The following is a 22,096-nucleotide window of genomic DNA, read 5'->3' as shown; positions in this document are numbered from 1 at the left end:
TACCTATACGACTACAGCTCAAAGATTTAGGATCATAATCGCAATGTTTTTTCCAATATTTTTGGCTCTATAAGTAAGTATATCTAACACTAGCGGCCGCCCGCGATTTCGTACGCGAGGATCCCGTTTTACCCCCTTAGTTTTTGTAGTTTCGTAAAATCCTTTCTTAGCGGATGCTACGTCATAACATCTACCTGCATGCCAAATTTCAGCCCGATCCGTCTAGTGGTTTGTGCTGTGCGTTGATATTAATCACTATGTCAGTTAGTCAGTCACCTTTGAGTTATACAGGGTGTCCCAAAAACAATGGATAACCCTGTAACCATCGATAGGCCTCGCCATGATCTCCCTAACGTCCATTTTTGACCCCAGTAACTCAGAATACAGAACAAACCAGAAGGAGTGTTCGATAACATTTCTACGCGGCAACTTGTGTCCAAAATACTTCCCCTCCCGCGCCCCTCTACCCCCTTTAGTGTTACTAGCGCCGTGTGACACCCCCATTTTTGGGGTAAAATTCTGTAATTTTTTAAAGAGATGTTAAACAAGTAAAAAATAATTAAGTGAAATAAGTACACACGGCCACAGTGTTAACTATCCATTTCCGTTTTTGCTCTCGCTCTCATCAAATGGTGATTCTTTGCGATAGAACGAGACGACATGACTGGCCATAGGCATAGATAGTACCTACCTACCTATGAATTTAATTTTTACTCCGAAGTAACTAAGTGTAGATGATTATTTATTTCTATTTAATAGTGTAATTACTACATGTAGGTACCTATAATATGTTATTTAAAAGTCAATTACAAAAGTCGAATATAAATTTTAGAATGCCAAGTAAAACAAAAAAGAAACTTAAGGTTCTTTATTATGTAAACATATCGACAACAAAACATTTGTTTACGGCGCAGTAGTGCTTTTAGTTTAACTTTTCTTGAAGTCAAAAACAGAATCCAAATCAAAAACATCACCAATACTTGAATTTGATTGCGAGTCAACTCTGGCTGTGTATCCTGAAAGAAAATCAGAGTAAGTATGTAAGCAATAATTAATTACTTAAAATTATTATTAAATATACAAATATTGCTGCTGCTGATCTGTTGATACCAATGCCTTACTTTTGAATAAATGGGAAAGTATGAAATTCACGAAAGTAATTTATTATCTTCTCATTATTTAGGGAGTAATATTATAAATTAATTCAATATATTAAAATCAAATCAAAATCAAAAATATTTATTCAGTTTAGACCACAAGTGGCACTTTTAATTTAATTAATCAGGTTGTCATGTCATGGATGAAATTACACTAAAAACTAATTAAAACAAAAAGGATGGATGAAACAATAACAATAAAAAAATTAGAATTGTATGAATTTAAAATGAAGGTTAAAAATTTATTAATTGAAAAATGTTATTATAATCTGACGGACTTCCTAAGTGACAAATTTTGATTTACTTCTTAATATATATTTTTTTCCATTTAATCTGATTATGCAACATTGACTTTAACTTTAATTTGATTTGATTATGCAGTATTATTGTAATTGATATTTTATTTTTAATTTAATTTGTACACCGCAAAGGTACGACATGTTGATACCATTTTAAATGCTGACTTAACACCTTATGTACACATGTTTGAACAAATAAATGTATCTTTATCTTTATCTTTATCTTTATGGGGAAAATATTCCATTATTCTGTGGTAACGCTAACAAAATTAACGCGTGAATTTTTTATAGACAAATGTAATTCAATATAAAAAAGTAGGGTAAAATATTCCGTTGACCTGTGGCAACACTTACAAAATACAACCGTGATTTTTTTTGAAAATTATTATTTAATTAAAATGAATTGGAAATGTGCTACTTACGGATAAAACATGATCCCATGCACTTTCTTCGTAATTCCAGTTGCATTCTTACATGTTGGAACGGCACAAGACGGCATAATTTAATTATAAAGTGTCAATCTGACGGATATGTAAACAATGCGCGCGCCGGCCATTGACTAATTGCTCTAAAGTCAAATTAGTGCGATTCGGAGTAATTTATATGAATACACATTTACGCCCGTTGACGGTTTCTGGTTTGTTCCGTATTCTGAGCCCAGTAAAAATATCACCGATTTCAAGATTTTTAAGTTTTTGTGCTTTTTTAGAAAAATGCCACCTGCGATTACTTTTTCTCATGCCATTTCTACAAATGAGGATACTTTTCAATCTAGTTTTCTTCCTTATCACAAGGGATAGTTGGGCTATCAAAAGAAAATATCAAAGTTCAACAAACTAGTTTGAAAGTATGAAAATTTTAAGAAATTTCAGAAGAGAAGGAAAATTAATTCATTGTCTTGCACTTTTGATCAGCCATCGTGTAAAAAAAATGTATGAAGACCATCGTGCACATTACCTTAAAAACTTCCTTGGTTAATTGAGATTCTAAAAAGGTATCACAAGCCTATGTATCCTGTATTATTTTTATCTTATGGCTACTTGAATAGCAACTAGTATGAAAACTGCAAAAATGAGTTTTTCTCGTAATAGTTAAACTAGGACTGCATAGTGGCATTAAATACAAATGGATACTTTTTAGCGTAGGAATTTAAATAAAGCAACATTTTATCATCATCATCATCATCATTTCAGCCGTAGGACGTCCACTGCTGAACAAAGGCCTGTACCCTAATGATTTTCATAATAACCGCTTGGTAGCGGCCTGTATACAGCACCTTCCTGCTTATCTTTATGAGGTCGTCGATCCACTTTGTAGGTGGACGTCCTACGATGCGCTCTTCGGTACGTAGCCTCCACTTGAACCCTGCTGCCTCAGTTCTGCGAACTACTGTGCCTTGCCCTTTGCCACTTCAGCTTGCTGATCCGTCGGGCTATGTCAGCGACTTTAGTTCGTTTACAGGTCTCCTAATTTCTGATATGGTTTCGTAAAGAAACCCGAGCATAGCCCCTTCCATAGCACGCTGTGCAAAAAATCCACGTTTCCGAGCCGTGTATCATCACGGGCATCTGTCTATAGGCACATTTATAAGGTGTAAAACAAAAAATAAGTAATCACAAAAACGCAGAACGGACGGCCAATGGGGTAACAGGGTTCAAGTGGAGGCTACGTACCGAAAAGCGCATCGTAGGACGTCCACCTACAAAGTGGACCGACGACCTCATTAAGGTAAGCAGGAAGGTGCTGGATGCAGGCCGCTACCAAGCGGTCATTATGAAAATCATTGGGGTACAGGCCTATGTTCAGCAGTGGACGTCCTATGGCTGAAATGATGATGATAAAATGTTGCTTTATTAAAATTCCTACGCTAAAAATTATCCATTTGTATTTGATGCCACTATGCAGTCCTAGTTTAACTATTACGAGAAAAACTCATTTTTGCAGTTTTCATACTAGTTGCTATTCAAGTAGCCATAAGATAAAAATAATACAGAATACATAAGCTTGTGATACCTTTTCAGAATCTCAATTAACCAAGGAAGTTTTTAAGGTAATGGGCACGATGGTCTTCCTACATTTTTTTTACACGATGGCTGATCAAAAGTGCAAGACAATGAATTAATTTTTCCTTCTTCTCTGCAATTTCTTAAAATTTTCATACTTTTAAACTAGATTGTTGAACTTTAATCTTTTCTTTTGATAGCCCAACTATCCCTTGTGATAAGGAAGAAAACTAGATTGAAAAGTATCCTCATTTGTAGAAATGGCATGAGAAAAAGTAATCGCAGGTGGCAATTTTCTAAAAATGCACAAAAACTTAAAAATCTTGAAAACGGTGATATTTTTACTGGGGTCAAAATTGGACGTTAGGGAGACCATGGCGAGGCCTATCGATGGTTACAGGGTTATCCATTGTTTTTGGGACACCCTAATCTAGATTTGCATTCCCGTTGTCATATACGCATCTCTTTCCCTTGACAACGCGAAGCATATCGCAACTCAAATTATTTCTGAATCAAATGAAATGATCCGGCGATAATGGCCTCTAGCGGTGTGACGCGAAACGCGAAATTGCGCCTCTGCATTTATAGCGCCGAAAATGAAAGAGAGCGAAAAATATGAAGGATCGCGGAAATAGAATCTCTAGCTGGAGTCGTCACGCATGCTCATATAATGACAGATTTATGGATAGCCGGGATCTTCTCGCATCGTTAGAGATCTTTTTGCTTCGGGCGCTATGTAAAGTATTATGTAACTCGAAGATACTTACCTGAGCTTTATGCTTTTCTGTGCTGTGGATGTTATTAAGTTAACATCACACAGTCAACAAACATTTTTGCTATTTTTAAAGAAAGAAGTAGGAAGAAAGGCCTATTATTATGATAGAATATGACAATGCAAGGTTATCATCATCGTTTTCAGCCATAGGTCGTCCACTGCTGAACATAGGCCTCCCCCAATGATTTCCACAATGGCCGGTTGGTGGCGGGCTGCATCCAGCGCCTTCCCGCTACCTTTATGAGGTTGTCGGTCCATCTTGTGGGCTGCAAAGATATAGATTGAAAGATCCAAGCTTTCTTCGAGTTTCCTTGTGCTCTTTTGTGTTTGTGTGAGGTCTCATGGCAATGCAATTTTCTCTTCCTAAAACCAAATCAGAACATTCAGGTTTATTTTTAACAGAAAGGATTTGTCGGTCACCTTACTAAACAAACACTTTAGCATATTCCCATATTGCAACATCAGTGTCCTCAAAGTGCTCGTTTCGGTATTAATACGTAGATAAAAGGCTTTTATCGTCATGTATTACGGACAGTTTCAAAGAGTGGGATTATCCAATCCACAATGCCGCTTCGGCAAATTTTACAGCGACGTAACCCGACTGTGTGGCATTATGTCCGGCAGCCAGGGTTGCCAACTGCTGCTGTGATTAACGAACTTGATTAACCTCAAAATGTCACAATGAAATAAAACTTTATTTGTTACAAAAGTAGTATAAAAGAGTAAATGCACGTCATGTACACCTATACTAATATTATAAATGCGAAAGTAATTCTGTCTGTCTGTCTGTCTCTCTTTCACGTCAAAACCACTGAACAGATTTTGATGAAATTTGGCATAGAGATAGTTTGAGGAAAGGATATAGGATAGTTTTTATCCCTATTTTTGAAACAGGAACACGTGTAAAAGACAAAATTCCACGCGGGCGAAGCCGCGTGCGGAAAGCTACTGCTTGAATAAATAAATGAGGTATTGAACTGCAGCGCCAGCTTCGGTTGCAAGTTCAAATTCCACTGAAAACAAATCTATCATAAGCACTGTATCCAGTTATGGATAGTTACAGTATCATGAAGCTATCCATTTTTACTAGCTGTGTACAATCACTGCTTAACCTGTATTTAAGTAGGTATCATCGTAATTTCAATACGCTGCTATAATACAGCAATGCTACTCGTACACAATACTGCCCCTTATACACCCACATGCTCAAGTCTGAAAAACCTGGCCGTTCCAGTAGTTTGATCACTAAGTTATCACGCCCACTGATAGACGTCTGCAGCTCATAAACTCAGCCGCATGTGTTAACAACACAGCCTTTGATGATAGCGTTTTTATAGTTCACCAGCCCGCGCAATAAAAGAAACCTTTTGATGAGTAGCAACTGGCAACAAAAAAGAAACGTTTTCAAGAATGGCAACCCTAGCGGGGTCGGGTTGTATTTTTTGGGCGGGTCCGGGCGTAATTTCGAGCGGCTTCTCTAACGAGCGATGCGGCGAGCAAACACTACTGACCGCTTAGCGCCCGCCGCCCGGAAAATGCTATAGCTCATTAAAAAGTCGCCATTCAACTCTAGGTCCGCGGGAATCGGGGAAAAACCTGGAATAAATCCTGTATTTACCCACGGTACGATTGTGCGGTAATATTTATCGGGTTGCTTTAACTTTTAAGCCATACTTTTCTTTTTTTCGTAACTTAGGGATTCAAACACCAATTTTTTTGGCTAACAATGTTTTCGCAACTCAACGGTCAGCTTATTAGTTACCTGTCTAGCGAAATATCGTGGCTTAAAGTTTAATTCGTGACAGTAAAATTTTTCAACTAGCTCTGTCATTGTGTGTATGACCTCTGATTTTTTGGTCTGCTAGTTCTAAACCAGCAATCAAAATATAGCTTTAGATATTTATAATTGACTAGCTTTCCGCCCGCGGCTCCGCCCGCGTGGACCACATTTTTTTCCATAATAAAATGTAGCCTATGTTACTCGTGGATAATGTATCTTTCGAATGGTGAAAGAATTTTTAAAAACGGTCCAGTAGTTTTTGAGCCTATTCATTACAACCAAACAAACAAAGTTTTCCTCTTTATAATATTAGTGTGTGTAGAAAACCAAATATTTACAGCCAGCTCATTTGGATACTCCATTCGATCGTAAATGATCCTTTCGTAAGCTCGGCTCTTACTGTAAATTAGCAAAAAAGCGAGCTAAAAGAGCGGCTTTGTCCTGCCAGTGTTTGTAGTTGGCTTTTGCCCAACATCTCTCGCAGGTCGCGGTTTCGAACAATGCAGGGATAGGACCCACTTTTATTTTAACCGCTCGCGTGTGAGCCTGGCCTGGACTTTTGCATAGTTATTTGCACGGGAGATGAGGATATGTGGCCTACTTGTTCTAATACTGCTTTTAGGAATTTCAGCAAGCTATTTTTCAGTAAGATACTGTCCTCATGAAAATTCTATCAGTAAAATAAATTATTATTATTATTATTTTTTATTAAAGTTAAGATATAATAATATATTGAGATACTCTTATGCTAAATTGCACCACCACCGCAGTTGTTTGTTAATTGTTATTGTAAGAGGGTGCAACCCAGGGTAAATCTCATCTTAAATGCACTGTTACAGTGCTAAGTGCTAATTCTACAGTAGCATTATTCGGTAAGTTAAGAAGTTGTCACGAAAAGGTCACTTTGATACTTAATAAATAACTACCTACTGATTATTATGAGTCGCTCCTGAAAATTTTTTGATATTGCACTGAAAAAAATTTTTGGTTACTGCTTACACAACAAAAGTGACCACCGAACACTTTGGTTAAGAGGAACAAAATATTGTGTAAATTAAACAAATAATTCTGTAGTGAGCTAGACTTAGTTTGGTTATAGTTAACACTTAGTTCGGTGGTCACTTTTGTTGTGTAAGCAGTATCAAACATTTTTTTCAGTGTGATAACAAAATCACCCTGTATTTCAAAAAGACCTATCAAAATCCCTCTTTGACATCTGCGTCCGACAGACCAACTTTGCATAGCTCTCAAACATTGTCACATTACACATTCTACAACTGAGCTCGAATTTTTGGAATGAAATGGTACGTGGCCGTACCGGAGACAGCCCGAAGACTAGTGCCTGGCGAGCGGCCAAACTACAGTTTTATACAATCACCGCTCCGCTCATCGCTCGCTCCGCTTCTCTCCGCTCAGAATCCGCAATAATCAACGACGTTCCGACAGTTTTTATTGGCAGTTTATGTTAATTTTATAGTTGATGTGATTAATTAATAATTCCAAAACTCTACTTCTTAAAAACACGGTTAATTCTTGCCGTTGAGATCGAGGTACCTAGTTGTTAATTTAATGAAATGCAGAGACTTTAAAACAATACAGTTGATCAATTGAGTTCGCAAACTGACGACGTATCAAGATATTGAGATATTCCTCGAAGCGCACCAATTTTGATGCGCACCTAATGAAGCGCACCTTAACCATTCCTCGAAGCGCACCTATGTTAACTAATTATAAAGATTTCAAACTTTATTAAGTCTTCTAAGTACCAGGCCAATAATATAGGTGCGTTTCAATAGGTGCATCATCAAGGTATCTATCAAGGTAAAAAAGAGAGCTGGCAAGCAAATGGTAAATAAAATACAATGTTGAGCGATTCTTACCGACTGTAATGACCTATTTCGGAACGAATTCATAAAAACTGGCTTCTTTTCATTGCTTCTTAACTGCGCCCTTTGAGGTTAAATAGCACGTAGTTCTTAATCTCTTTTTTATTGTTATAGGCGAAAAAGTTTTTATATGCATGCCAAGGGTCGTCGTCCGTTAGTGTCCCTATCGTTGATTTTTAAGACACGGCGTTAAATAAAACTTAAACGGTTAAGCTAAATACACACTCTAGGTATACAAGCTTCCGTAGAGTAATTATGATAGGTCATGGAGAATTATGTACAGCCAGCACATATGAATATTATCACACCAATTGCAAATATACACACGTTCATTAGAAGTAGGAGGACAAGAGATCATTAGTTATACAGATACATAATACTTATTAATTACGCACAATGACCCAATCAGAAGGCTATAAGTGCGGAAAATAGCCCAGAAAATCTAACACGTGTAACTAACCTGATTCATATTGCTTAATTGCGAGGAACGTGCCATATTATTATATTTTGTTATACATAAACGAGTGGTGAAGATCATATTAATATTATATTTACCAGTAGGCCCTAGATGCGCGCCGCGATAAGCGGTTATCACGCCATTTTATCGATTTTGTCCATACATTTTGACTTCAATAAAAGTTGTCACAGCGCGCATCTTAGGCCTACTGGTCATGGCGTGGCTTCTTAACGTACCTTTAATATGCATGCCAAATGCATTTTAAGTCTACTACTTACTTGCTATTGCACAATGTATTACACTAAGATCTCTTGGAACGACAAATGACCAATCAGCTACTAGACGACGAAAAGTAAAATTCAGATTCTTAAATAAATAAATTCAATATAAAGCTTTTGCTAAGTACAAGATTTAAAGATCTATCACTTTATTCCGAATAAAAACGATGACTAATTTACACAACTGATTGAAGCCACGCCAAATGCAATTCTGAAAATCCGCTTATTTAAGTACCTAGTAGTTTTAAATCTCAGAAAACTTAACAATTCTTTAAAACCAAAGACCGAGAGACTAAAATCAACTCTTGTAAACCAGCCTTAAAAAGATTGCGTCTGAAAGCCGATGGCAGAAGTGGTTTTAACGATTCCAGTGCTTTAGTATTATTCCTTGAATAAAACGACGAATTTTCGTGAGAGCTTTTGTCGTGTTTAAAGGTTTGCTTTTGGACTTAAAAGCTTGGTAGTTTCTGTGCGAATATTTTTGTTGTGGATACATTTTCGATTGAACATTCACGAACACAAGAGAAACCGAAATACGGATTACGTATATTAGCTTTCGAAATTTATTTTATTTATTTGGAAAACAAAACAGATTACATTATTTACATGGTTTAAACAATACTTAAATGTAGATATAGACTAAAATGTGACCCTAAGTAGGTATGTTTTCACAGATTCGTTAACATACATTAGGTACGAAAAGAATAAAATAGGTAAATTAATCCAATGTTTCAAAAATCTGTCCTTTTTAGTAAAATACAAAAGTATTATAATAAGAAATCAAATTATATCATTCGAGGCATTTTAATTGTAATACCAAAAGGATAAAAATACCTTGTATTGATAAATGTACCTACTAAGTATATTAGCCACTCCTATAGTAAAGTAATAAGATACCAAGATACGTCATTTGCAATTAATTACTATAATAGTGATATTTTCAATACAATTCATAAGCTAAACTTTACAGTAGTTCCTGATAATTTTCATAAACCTCAAACAACATACAATTTAATATCCCCATCAATAAATTACATAACGCCTAAGATTGTCCCCCGAATGACGTCATAATACACCTCACTAACCATAATCGTTGCACCGGCGTCGCCAGTGTTGCCAGCAATTATGAGGACCGGCCTCCATGGCGGCAAATGACATCTCCTGTGGATTATCGCCACGCAAACACGCCGGCGTGCCAAACCCGTCTAAATCTGGTGCTGCGATTCTTGAATCGCTCGACTTTATTCTGCAAACTCAATAAAAAGCCAGATATTTGTAGTTGGCGAGCTGTTGGTGTTAAATGTAAGTTCTTCCTAATTATAAATATATTCAATTGCGAGTTCACGACCGTGTCGGTTGTAAATAAACTTAGGTTGTTTACTGAAAACTTTATTGATGTTGATTAACTCAACTTTTAATTACTGCTTACAGAAAAAGTTACTTAAAACTTTATTATTCCTACAGCAATACTTACCGGTACCTATCAGTGAATAACTTAAAAAGCTTAATCATAATTAGTACTAACCAACCTTTCAGTAGTACCATTATTTACCTTAAACTGTACTTTCAAGTACTAATCGGACACTAAATTCCAAAAATTGTATCGGTGAAATTTTCCGTCAACGTTATTCATTATCGAGCGATTCCATAATTGCCACGGCACGAGATATTAACGGGTAACGTTCGTATCTCCCCACGTCTACCCTTATCGCCCACCACAAGGTGTCGCCTATTTCAGTTGTGAATTAACACAGTGTATTTGCCTTGCGTTATCTCAACTGTAACTTAATCAGTGGAACTGTAACCCACAGTTACAGATTAAGGTTAACAAAACAGTGAACTGCTGGGCGGGAAAGTAAAGGTAAATGTTTGACAGTTTTATTTAAAAAAAATATACTTAAACGCATATTGTGGTTAAATTTACCATTGAGGGTTTCTTGAGCGTATATGTGTGTAGAAAAATAATGCATAACAGTACAAGACTACTTCAAAATCAGTAAATATCTTTTCTAATATCATCTATCGTTTTGCAAAATCATCAACTTGACACTGGTCTTGGCGGTTTGCATACCGCACGCGGCTGCAGCGTGCTATAGTTAAAAATATTATAGCTATTATAAAAAAAATTGTGAATCCTATCGAAATTGTGATGATGAACAAATGGAAAGAAAAACAAAAATCATTTCATACTTACCCATGTAGCAGAAATACAATAAAAGCAGGAAAAGAAAACTGAGCAAATATTTAACTGAAGTTACAAAAAAAATACCCAATTAACTTGGAATCTATAAAGCTTTTTATTTAATTTTTCCTTAAGACCAATTTAACCGGTCTCCTTGAACATCCAAAACTCATTACCAAGTTAGGTATAATGTGAAAACACAATACACGTGTCGAATGCCTGGTCTACAGACTAGAGTGTGTATGTAGGTACCACAGAATAATAATAAGTACTGTATTACGAAAAGCAGCTTTATTTAATAAATAAATAATGAGTAAATATCCTTGGACTGCGCCTCTAGTCCCAAACTAAGCAAAGCTTGTACTATGGGTACTGGATATAAACATAGTTACTTGAATACCTTTTTTTTTCTTACTTCTTTTACTTCTTAGGGCTGTTCCCACGGAGACATCCCGTTTTTTGCAGGAACCGTTTTTTTTTTGCAGAATCCCTTTTAGTTAGTATACGTGTTTTAATAGGAATTTCACAGGAACATCCCGTTTGCAGTGTCCCGCAAAACTGAAACCAAACCGATCCGGTCGAATTTGTAATTCGAATATCAAACACACGTCTAGTTTGTTCACATGATTGTCCAGTTTATGGGATTCTACATTACTGGATTCCGTAAACTGGATTATCGTGGAAAGGACCCCTTGAGCTGGGTTGTACTTTTTTTTAACCACAATGAGGAAGCTCTTGGCCTATATATCACCTGATGGTAAGTGATGATCAGGCCGAAGGTGGAAGCGAGCATCACCCGGAATCTTTAACCACCCACGGAGGAACTGGCTATCTTACCTCTAACTGCCGAAACACAACAATGCTGTTAACGTCGTTGTTATGGCGACAGACTTACCCAAGTAGCATTCGGGGTTCTATATAGTATGTCTAGTCGTTCACATGTACTCCACAAGCTGTGTATGTCAGCTGTATATGAGCTGTATAGCATGCTATAATGCTTTTATAGGACCAGTTTGGGCACAAATTAGACAGCCTTAAGTTCACTATGGCTGTACATTAGCAGTATAATAGCATTATAATAGCAGTTTAAGTAGTAACATCGGACTTAAGGCTGACTTACGGCACTATATGGGACGCAGTGTGAACCATACAACGTACGTGAGTGTATTAAAGAGTAACAAATGGCTAAATGCACAGCTTTCAAAGTTATAAAGTCCGACAAAAGTACTCCAATGCTACATAAAGTTCACGTGTGTCCTAAATTATTTCCACATTTTAATATTAGTTTGGTATTTGTACGTGAGTGCCAAGAGGGAAACAACTCGGGCGGATAATCATTTATGCAAATAATAACACGGGTTTTAAATACTTAATAATGTTAATGCCATTGGGAATGCAACTTTATCGTGAAATGTATACATATTTACAGCTAAAATATTTACGCGCCTCTGTAAAAACGCGATATTCATTTTAAAATATTTAAAACTGGCTGAGAGGAAATCTACAATTTTCAGTTTTTGATATTGTATTGGCATTATAATTATATTACGGTAATTAATTATAACATGAAACCAAAACTCAATCGCTCTATCTGCGAATTTTGTGATAAATCTGTATTAATTTTGGAGATTTATTTGGTAAATATTTTAGGTTATGTAGAACAAAATGGTGGAAATGAAATACGGCTATGTGAACTGTTATAACTCCAATTTAATGCGGTGAGCGTATATTAGGTTCACATGTGTTCTGTTAGAATGCTGTTATCTGGGGGCACGGCAGTGCCCCCACCAAGTCGAGCAAAAAAGCGGCACGGCCGTACCATCCTTTTCTCGAAGCAATTCAGGCCATTTTCGACCGCCTGTAACTTCGTTGTGGATAAAACTAGAAGGCTGAATTTTCATTAGCTATGCAGGCATTGTAAAGACACGGTATATTTAAAATTTCATTCAATTTGAACCAGTAGTTTAAGAATTATAACGGGTCAAAGTTACTTAATTTTGTCACTCACTGACTCACTGACTCACCGATCATCAAAACTCTAAGGCACTTCTAGCAGACCTAGAAGCTTCAAATTTGGAATATAAGTAGTGTTTGGTGTATGAATCAAGGAAAAACTAAAATATTTGGGGGCACGGTAGCGCAACCGCCAAGACGAGTAAAATTTTTCAATTTCGGTCCAGTTTTCTAGATACATAACTGCTGTCTACAAAATACAAAAAGAAATGAGATCCCATCAAAAACAATACTTGTCAAAAAAAACAAGTCTCGCAACTCAGTTGTTCTACGGTAAAAAGTTGTGAGATCCATGTAATACCAAGTCCAGGCCAGGAAATCTTTAACGTTTTACATAAATATATTGACTTGGCCATCGCATGAAAACACGTGTAAATTAAATTATTTAGTGCGATGGCCAAGTCAATAATTTATGTAAAACGTTAAAGATTTCCTGGCCTGGACTTGGTATTACATGGATCTCACAACTTTTTACCGTAGAACAACTGAGTTGCGAGACTTGGTTTTTTTGACAAGTATTGTTTTTGATGGGATCTATATGAAGTTCCACATTTGTACCACTACGGCGCTAATGTCTATAAATTTATTCTAATGTGAACTTATGTACAGCTTTAAGATGTACCTAGTTCAGGTCAATTGTGTATCTTTAATTCTTTCAAATACTGAAATTTTAGAGATCCGCAATAAAAATTATTAATGTCCGTTAAATCGCCTAGCCCAGGTACTAATAGTCAAGTATGAATACCTAAAGCATCAGACGGTAGTGTTCCTGGTTTAAATTCGTTTATTATGCCTGACAATTTATTCAAAGCGGAATGAGGAATACGATTTTCAATAGCCCATGTTCTTATTTTTTTGCGAAAGGTTAAATAATTGTCCAAATCAAAATGGTATTCACTATCACTAGAACTGCAATCATCACACTCTGATATCTGTATATTTTGAAGGGAAATGTCAGGTTCAGGCATAATATTTTCCTCTGCATCATGTACAGAACCACCATGAACAACTAAAAACAGGCTTGGGGAAATGTGTAATAGAATATCACATTCATGTTCAGCTTAAAGCAAATAAGAGTAGTACTTGTGGACAAATAAACTGCTATTGATGTTAATGGACAACACATATAGTCCTTTTAACAGCCTACAGTGCACATGCGAACCATTGAAACACTTTTGTACAGATATTTAAAAAGGTTATTTTAATTATCACAAACAAGTCCTACTACAGCTACAAGCTGTATAACAGTCTAAAACAAGTAAACATAACAGCCTTTGGCTTTATAAATGACCACGTGTGTTCTATTAAAATGCTAGCTCTATAACATCGTACAAGTAGGCCGTTAAACAGCGGTTGCCGTATCTCTACCCTCCTATAATGCTCTTAGTCAGACGGCTGACTAAAGGATAGTTGTTAGAGTATTATAACACCAACAATCGTATAAAAGTATAACTCTACACTAGTCTACACTCCTATAAGTCCCTTAGACAGGTATAGGTCTAATTAATTGCAATAATACAGCTTATACATCACGAGTGAACTGTACTAATGCTTTAAGTACACATTGGAACTAAATGTGAACTCTTAAATGGAGTAAAATGCTACTTGGGTAGGTACGATGGTGGGTAGCTAGCCAGGCGAACTTAGAATCAGCTCTACCACCAACCAAACTGAACAGAAAAATCTGCCCCCACTGGGAATCAAACCCGGGACCTCTGCGTGACTGCGTCTGAAGCAGGTGGTCTTACCACTAGACCACAGGTAGTTAAAATCCATTACCTTCTTACTTTAACTTTAACAAACGTCAAAAGTCTGTCAATCTCCATACAAAAAACATCAGTTAAGGAGTCATGGTTAAAATAAGATGGTGTAACTCAGCCTTAATATTTTACTAGCCAAAAATAAATACGAAAGCAATCCCAATTTAACCGCGCGTGTAACTTGAACAATCCGAGTAACAGAAGTTAGTCAAAGCTTACATTTCCAAACAAAGGCCGAAATAATAACTCTGCGGTTACATAACGTAGTTATACGCATAATTTTTCAGGGAGGAATCTTACAAAGACGGGATCTTTGTAGGGCTGTCAGACTTGAGAAACACTGGACATAAGTAGGTAGTAGAAACTAATAGATTTGGGCTTAATTTACTTTGATTTATGAGTACATTATTGTGTAGGTAGGTTAATAAAGTAAGCTTGTTAAATTCGCATATTTTGATCGCTATCATGATATTATCATTTTAATTTTGGCGTCAAACATTTAAGCATGATTCTCTGAGTAACTTATATCCAGTTTTTGTTCAAACTATCACACAAAAGTTTCTACTGTCGCTTTTATTACAACTACCTAGATGCTGCAGATATCTATGCTGTTGTATCCTAAATAATCCTAATCCGTAAAAACTAATGGATAAACAAACATATTGAATTATTAATAGTTAATAGCCTTTTTGCCTCGAATTTTGGATTCGGAGCCGTAACTGCTGCAGTTAGTGTTGCAGTACAAAAATAACTTGGTTTCGCAAACCTCACTCTGTTCTATGCTAGAATATTTTTGAGGCAAACAGAAATCTACGCCGGTGCACCCACGGGCAAAGCCTTCTTTGCTATTCATATCTTGTACCACAATAATTCGATTCTGTTTCTAGGTTTCGTGCTTGTGCGAACCCTATTCCAGGAAAGGGAAAAAATGATAATTTGTCTGCCTGGAGATACGCCAAGTTGTATTTGCTCCGTTATACCTTTGAGAGAGTAGTCGGCCTCGATGGTAACTACATTAATAATCTGGGGTGCCATCATGTAGGATAAAATATAATTATGTTAGCTAAATTGGACTGTAATGTACTGTAGACAGTAACTGGAATTAAAGAAAAAATAGCTATAGAAATAGAAGTTTCTGAAATTATTGTATTCAATGTAATCTATCAATGTTTGCTACCTACGGGCCAAAAATACCATTAAGTATTTTGATTACTTCTATTACGTAGATTGTTTCATCTCTCTTCAGTAGGCCGTCCCACCTACACGAATGAGAGGTCTTTGTACGAATTTACAGTATTACAGGGACTATGTCTCGTAGTAAATTATAGAAAAATGAATTTACAGATAGGTAGTTGAGGTAACCTAACTTGAAACTGATTATGTATTGATTGATGGATAACTATGGGTGGTTAGGTCTAGTGTAGTAACAGTGGTAAATTCCTATACTACTACTACGAGAGGAATAAGTCGATATCACCTCCAGCTCTTAATGCGATATCTTTTCTCATTGATATGCTACTGTTTTGACACATTACACTATGTGCAGCTTTCCATGGCATGAACAATGAAAATGTATGGAATATGAATCACGAGCCTTTAGATAAACCAGATTTAACAAGTAGAAACTAGAATCCGCGATATAATCCCATTTAATCTGCGCACAATGGCGCAAATTGTGCACAGTGAGTGACTGAGCCGAACGGCCGAATTATTCAGCCGAAATTAACCGCATTACCAAAATCGGAAGTAGAAAAATTTACATAATAACACCGTATTATCATTTTTATAACAACTGATAGAGTTATTAATTCACATACAAGAAGCGTTGGCAGTAAAAACATTTAGATAAAAAAACAAGAGCTCTAGGGGAGGCCTTTGTCCAGCAGTGGACGTCATGGCTGAACGAACGAATGAAAAAAAAAACAAATAGGATAAGGATGTCTGGTGGACCTTAGTAGTCGTCTCAAACACTGCTGGACAAAAGCTTCGACAAAGTTTTCCATAACGCCCGGTCCTACACTGCCCGCATCCGGTTGCATCCTGCCACCTTCACCAGATCGTCAGTCCACCCAGTAGGAGGCCTCTGAGGCGTCTTAGACGCAGGCCGTCTTCCGATCACTATTCTTGTGGAAAAATATCGCAGCTATGTTTGGATAAAAAACACGTCAAAGGACATTGTCAGAAACGGCCTTAGATTCCTGGGCACAGCAGTAAAGTATCAAAATTAATCTCTTACTTTTTGAATACATAAATATTAATTAGATTGTAATGGACACTTGAGGATTAGAAAATGAAATAATAAAAGTCTTTTATATGTATTCCATAATACTATGACGACATCCGGACATTTTAGGGCGTGGCCTGCTCCATATCCTATGAAGTTCCATAATTTGTGTCGATAAAATCTATGTAAAATCGGCACAAGGCAATGCCGTACTTCATTGTTAGGAATCCACGTAATAGTGATGTTGACTGCGGTCATCATAGACAATAAGATACCGATCTTGTAAATAAAATAAATCGTCCAAATTGCTACAGTATGACTAGATTTTAATTAAAAGTTAAAAATATATTGCACGATACTACAAGAAGCTATCTAATGTGTCCAACTGGTCTAAAAGGTCATGAATAAAATAAAAAGAATTGTGATCATAATACTGATATTGACAATGACAACAATATGGGATCATCTTTAATATATCTATAACAGTTTCAAAATCCGATGAAAAATCCAATGCCGCTTAAAGTGAGAGAAATGTCTAAAGTTCTAATAGAATTGAAAGTTTTATTCGCTCAAAATGCTTAAAACAATAATTGGTAAAACATTTCAAATATTAAGTACCTTTATAATATATCGATAGAACCAAAATGATGTTCTCTCAGCTTGGAAAGGGAAAACCCAGGATTGGGGGAGCGCTCCAGGCAATTTTCAGAACATTTCATAGGTGGTAGTAAATAATATTTATTTTATTATTAAAATTGAATATTTTGATATTGATAAAATTGAATATACCTTTCGATTCAAATACCGAATATTTTTCAATCGATAAAAATTATCGAGTATTGTTAATAATAATCAATTAAAAGTTGTTCAATCCCTAGTCATGCATAGACTAAGACGGTAACCATGGAGATAGTTAGTTTGGTAAGTCACGTGTTAAATGTCAAGAGTGGAAAGTAAACATAGGATTCATGTTATTTATTTACGTGCAAAATGTAAGTAAGTAAATCATAAAAGTGGAACGCCGAGCTATTTCCAAAACCCGTCCAATATTATAATACAATTTGGCTGCGACAACTACAATACAGAACATCTCCCAAATCGATGTGCATACAATATTATAATACAATACTAGTAAGTAAGAGGTTATGATAACAATATTGCTATCAATAAGTTTATAGAATTGGTCCGCCAGGAACAATTGTTCTTACATAAAGATTTGTGTCATTTAGAACCTAGAAAGTATTTTTTCGGCACTGTTGATCTAACGGCGAACAATGTATGGAGAACGAACATTGTCCTTTATCGATTGGCTATCGAATGGTTCTGAATCGCCTATCTGGATACGTATTTTTGAAGTATTCAAATCTCAACTCGCATACCAATCGCATCGTATGCGATTTGGAACTCGAGCGTTTCAAAAATACGTGTCTCTGTGCCAAATCTTGCGAATCGTTATGGCCGAGTGCCGAGTCTGACTGAAGCTTGAATCATTTTCCTTATCAAACAATCAAGTTGATTAAATTAATCAAACGACTTCAAAAAAGGTTCTCAGTTCTCTCGTTTTCTTGTAATCCATTTTAATTATGTTAAAAATTGTTAATGATGAAATGTCAAATTTCAGAAAATGCATTGTAAAGAATAATTTAATTAAGAAATACCTACTGCCAGTAAAACCATTACGTATTAAAGTAGTATGCTTAATGCATTGTTCGCGCATTACTTATTTCCCACTGACCTAATTTTTGCTTTCGCAAAATTTACGAAACTGCCTAGTTGGGAGATGCCCACCCTATACAACATTATCAGTGTAACTCTCTATCTGATTTTGTCTCTATCACACGTCCTAACAATCCAATGTGATCGAGAAAGAGGGAAGCAATCGAAAACGTTTTCCGGAATTAGGGCAGAGTAATTTTCGGGTGTATGCTGTGGTTTGGAATTTCAGGATGTTGCTGTATCATAAACTGACTAGTTCTACTTTGGTTAAACATTATTACTTACTTTTCTCCTTGGTTTGAATTGCAGGTAATATCCAATACCTGACGTTTTTTCAAATGTTCTCTTTGATGCACATTCTGTTTTGTCCCGTATTCTATTTAAAAATATGCATTTTGAGAACGGAATCATAATCCCTACACTTCCAGTTCCAGTATATTCCAAATACCACTTAATTGCTGTAAAATAGCTGAGCCCCCGCTAAAAGCTTACGTTACGTAGTATCCACCAGAGGGAGTTATTGTGCTATGATAATTAAATCGACCTCTAGTGCACATTTGGAATTCACAGAGACCCTAATTTGCATGGCTCGGGCCTGGGCAAACTAAGGAAATATGCCAACAAGAGGGCAAACACTCCCATTAATATTTTATCGGGACGTTTTGTCCCGTTGTGATTTTTTAGCAAACGGAGTTGTAATGTTGTGTCAATATTGTCTTTGGACGAATTTGGAGGTCTCAAAATCTTGGAATGTTTTAATTTTTCCGCTTTTGAAGAATGGCAATATTTTGTAGGTAGCAAAGCAAAACTTAATTAAAAAGTCGAAATAGGGATAGATTTTATTAAGCTCCGTTGGTGTGGACTTTATTACACAGCCTAATGTCACTCAGAAAAAAGTATTTGTGTAGGTTAAAAACCAATCTATCGCGTTTTTTATCCGCTTTCTGATACCCGTAGTACAAGCTTTGCTTATTTTGAGACAAAATGTCAATCCATGGATATTTTTTGTTTCCTAGTCAATTCAAATATGTATATTTTGTCCCCAGGTCCAAAGTCCAGTCCTGGTGGTGGAGCTGACCCTCAACAGGCTAGAAGGCACGCAGCTGCGAGCACTGGGCCTGTTGTCAGTCTTCGGCTTCAACGTGACATACGCCGTGAGGGCGCCGTCCACCGACCCCGGCCCTCCGTCTTGTAGTGCGATAGAATGCCGCCTGTTAGGGCACTGCTACGCTCGGCAGGACTACAAGTAAGTCCCCTACTAAACTATAGGGCTAAAGGGCACACAGCTGAACCTCCTCTCAGTCTTCGGCTTCAACGTGACATACGCAGTGAGGGCGCCGTCCACCGACCCGGGCCCTTCATCGTGCAGTGCGATAAAGTGCCGCCTGCTGGGACACTGCTACGCCCGGCAGGACTACAAGTAAGTCCCTCAACAGACTGGAGGCCTGCTATCAGTCTTCGGCTTCAATGTGACATACGCCGTGAGGGCGCCGTCCACGGACCCTGGCCCTCCATCGTGCAACGCGATAGAGTGCCGCTTGTTAGGGCACTGCTACGCTCGGCAGGACTACAAGTAAGTCCCTCAACAGACTGGACGCCTGCTATCAGACTGGAAGGCACGTAACTCAGCGTGCTGGGCCTGATCTTGTTTCCTGACTAAACATACCTTTGGACACACGATTGCTAAGCGTAAATTTAAGTTCACGTTGTATCCGTAAATGTAAAAGTTTTTGAAGTATTGTTTTACCGAGACTGTTTGGCAATAATAGCAAATATTGATAGGTAAACGAACTGCTAAACCCGAGCTTAAACTGAGATGACTGGCGATGAAGTACTACAGATTTTAATTCCCTTCAGGCGAAATCAAAATTCAATTTGTAGGCATTTCCGACGACTGTGAAATACATAATCGGCAAATACCGCTCAAATTTTCTTTTTGAAATATTTCAGCGTCGAATATTTTGTATTTAATGGTTGGGTTTATCAACGAAAAATCTCTCTTGGAAACCCATTAACGCACTCAATAGAGCGTGAAAATTTAGTGCAAAGCAGAATAAAGTACTCGATAGAGCCGATGACACGCGCCGCGATCCGCGCCGAAATATTGGGCCATCACTCACGGTTTGCAGTGTGCCAACAAAAACCGGCCGCACTCATACACAGTCGCGGCAACTGTTTCCGTGCGGGTATTTTGTGAAATTTATTGTTTAACCCGCAATATTTTGCTCGCAGGGAGTTCCACTGCGCATGTTTCGAGGGGTACTCCGGGGCCGACTGCGGCGAGGGCCCGCTCTGCCCGCGAACGTCCAACATGTGCAAAAACGGCGGCACGTGCAGGTGAGTGGAACCCAACCTTTTTTGCGTGGAGGAACCGCATTAGGCATCTGTTGCCATGGGGACAACAGTATGTTATGGGATAGGTACCTTTATCCAATCCAATTGATATTAGCGCCTTAAGGAAGGTCTATGTGTAGCAGGAAGACTACTTCAGCGGTGGACATCCTGTGTCTGAAATAATGATGATGATAATTATAAGTAGCGCTTTCCATCCACCGTCATTCAGCAATGCGTGAACGCTTGTTGCTTTTTGCCTTCCCAGAGTGATCTAGACCCACCGTTGCAAAGCCTAGGTCTTACTCTGTAGGGATTAAAGGGGAGTCAGTGGTATTACGCACTACGGGGAATTCCCGTGCAGACCACCGGTCTAACCCAACTTAGCCTAACCCATGGACCTATAAAAAAAGTCGGACGGATTCTCATCAACAAAATACTGTGACATTAGGATACACCAGCTTGCCTGTACGTACAGCCGGCACGCACACATTCACACCCTGTTACACCACTTCGAGTGCAAACTTCACACAGTTGACACATTTAAGCAGCGAAAAAACAACACGAATACGACATGTCTTGTGTGATGAAATTGTGTAAAAACCGTTCTGTTCGAACAAACAAAAATTAAGGAATCACATTTCACAGGCAAAATAATAATCCAATCACTTATTTCCCGACATTAAAATATTGAAATTAATTGAAATCAAACGTCATTCACTCGAAAAAATAATACGTCAAAGACCAGTGTTCTCAGTTATTTACGTGGGAAAATTACCCGAAATATGGGAAATTAATAATGATTTTAACTAGGACTTTTTAGTTATGTATTACGGATACTATGGAAATAAAATAATTTATCATAATAATTGTGTTTTAATGGGATATATTTTCATGGGCAAATTTGATCCTTCCCAAAAATGTGGAACTGCGAAATTCAAATTTTTTTACATTGATTGCAAGTCAGTGTCAGGTTGTATGTTAAAAAAAATCTATCAGAGATAATAATAATACATTGATGATGCATAAGATTATGATTATAATGTACACAAGATTCGTAATTTATAACTGCGTGAATCATTTTTGATCCACGTTATGTACATACCCTGACACACTGACTTGCAAACAATGTAAGAAAATTTGAACATTGAAAATTTCGCGCCTACCTCAACGCATACACCTTTCATCCTTTTAAAATGGCACGGAATAATTCTGTCTACATTTCCAAGTAACAT

At 37.1% G+C, this 22,096-nt stretch overlaps 1 protein-coding gene and 1 long non-coding RNA gene across 2 annotated transcripts in view; one reads left to right on the top strand and one right to left on the bottom strand.

Moving 5' to 3' along the window:
* Positions 1-21,139, top strand: part of LOC135080856 (uncharacterized) — a 498,609-nt gene extending 477,470 nt beyond the window's left edge. Inside the window, exons 4-6 of the mRNA XM_063975583.1 lie at positions 19,577-19,776; positions 20,763-20,867; positions 21,130-21,139. Coding sequence (XP_063831653.1) covers positions 19,577-19,776; positions 20,763-20,867; positions 21,130-21,139 — 315 coding nt within the window. The remainder of the gene's footprint in view (positions 1-19,576; positions 19,777-20,762; positions 20,868-21,129) is intronic.
* On the bottom strand, positions 854-2,108 carry LOC135080375 (uncharacterized). The gene is made up of 2 exons (XR_010258989.1): positions 1,879-2,108; positions 854-1,016 (listed from the first exon to the last, which is right to left on the bottom strand). It is a non-coding gene; the product is annotated as an uncharacterized LOC135080375 (long non-coding RNA).
* Positions 21,140-22,096: the final 957 nt, after the last annotated feature.

The sequence above is a fragment of the Ostrinia nubilalis genome, chromosome 18 (genome assembly GCF_963855985.1).
Source record: "Ostrinia nubilalis chromosome 18, ilOstNubi1.1, whole genome shotgun sequence".
NCBI classification, from domain to species: domain Eukaryota; kingdom Metazoa; phylum Arthropoda; class Insecta; order Lepidoptera; family Crambidae; genus Ostrinia; species Ostrinia nubilalis.
The sequence above is the reverse complement of the archived record's forward strand: the minus strand, read 5'-3'. Positions and strand labels throughout refer to the sequence as shown.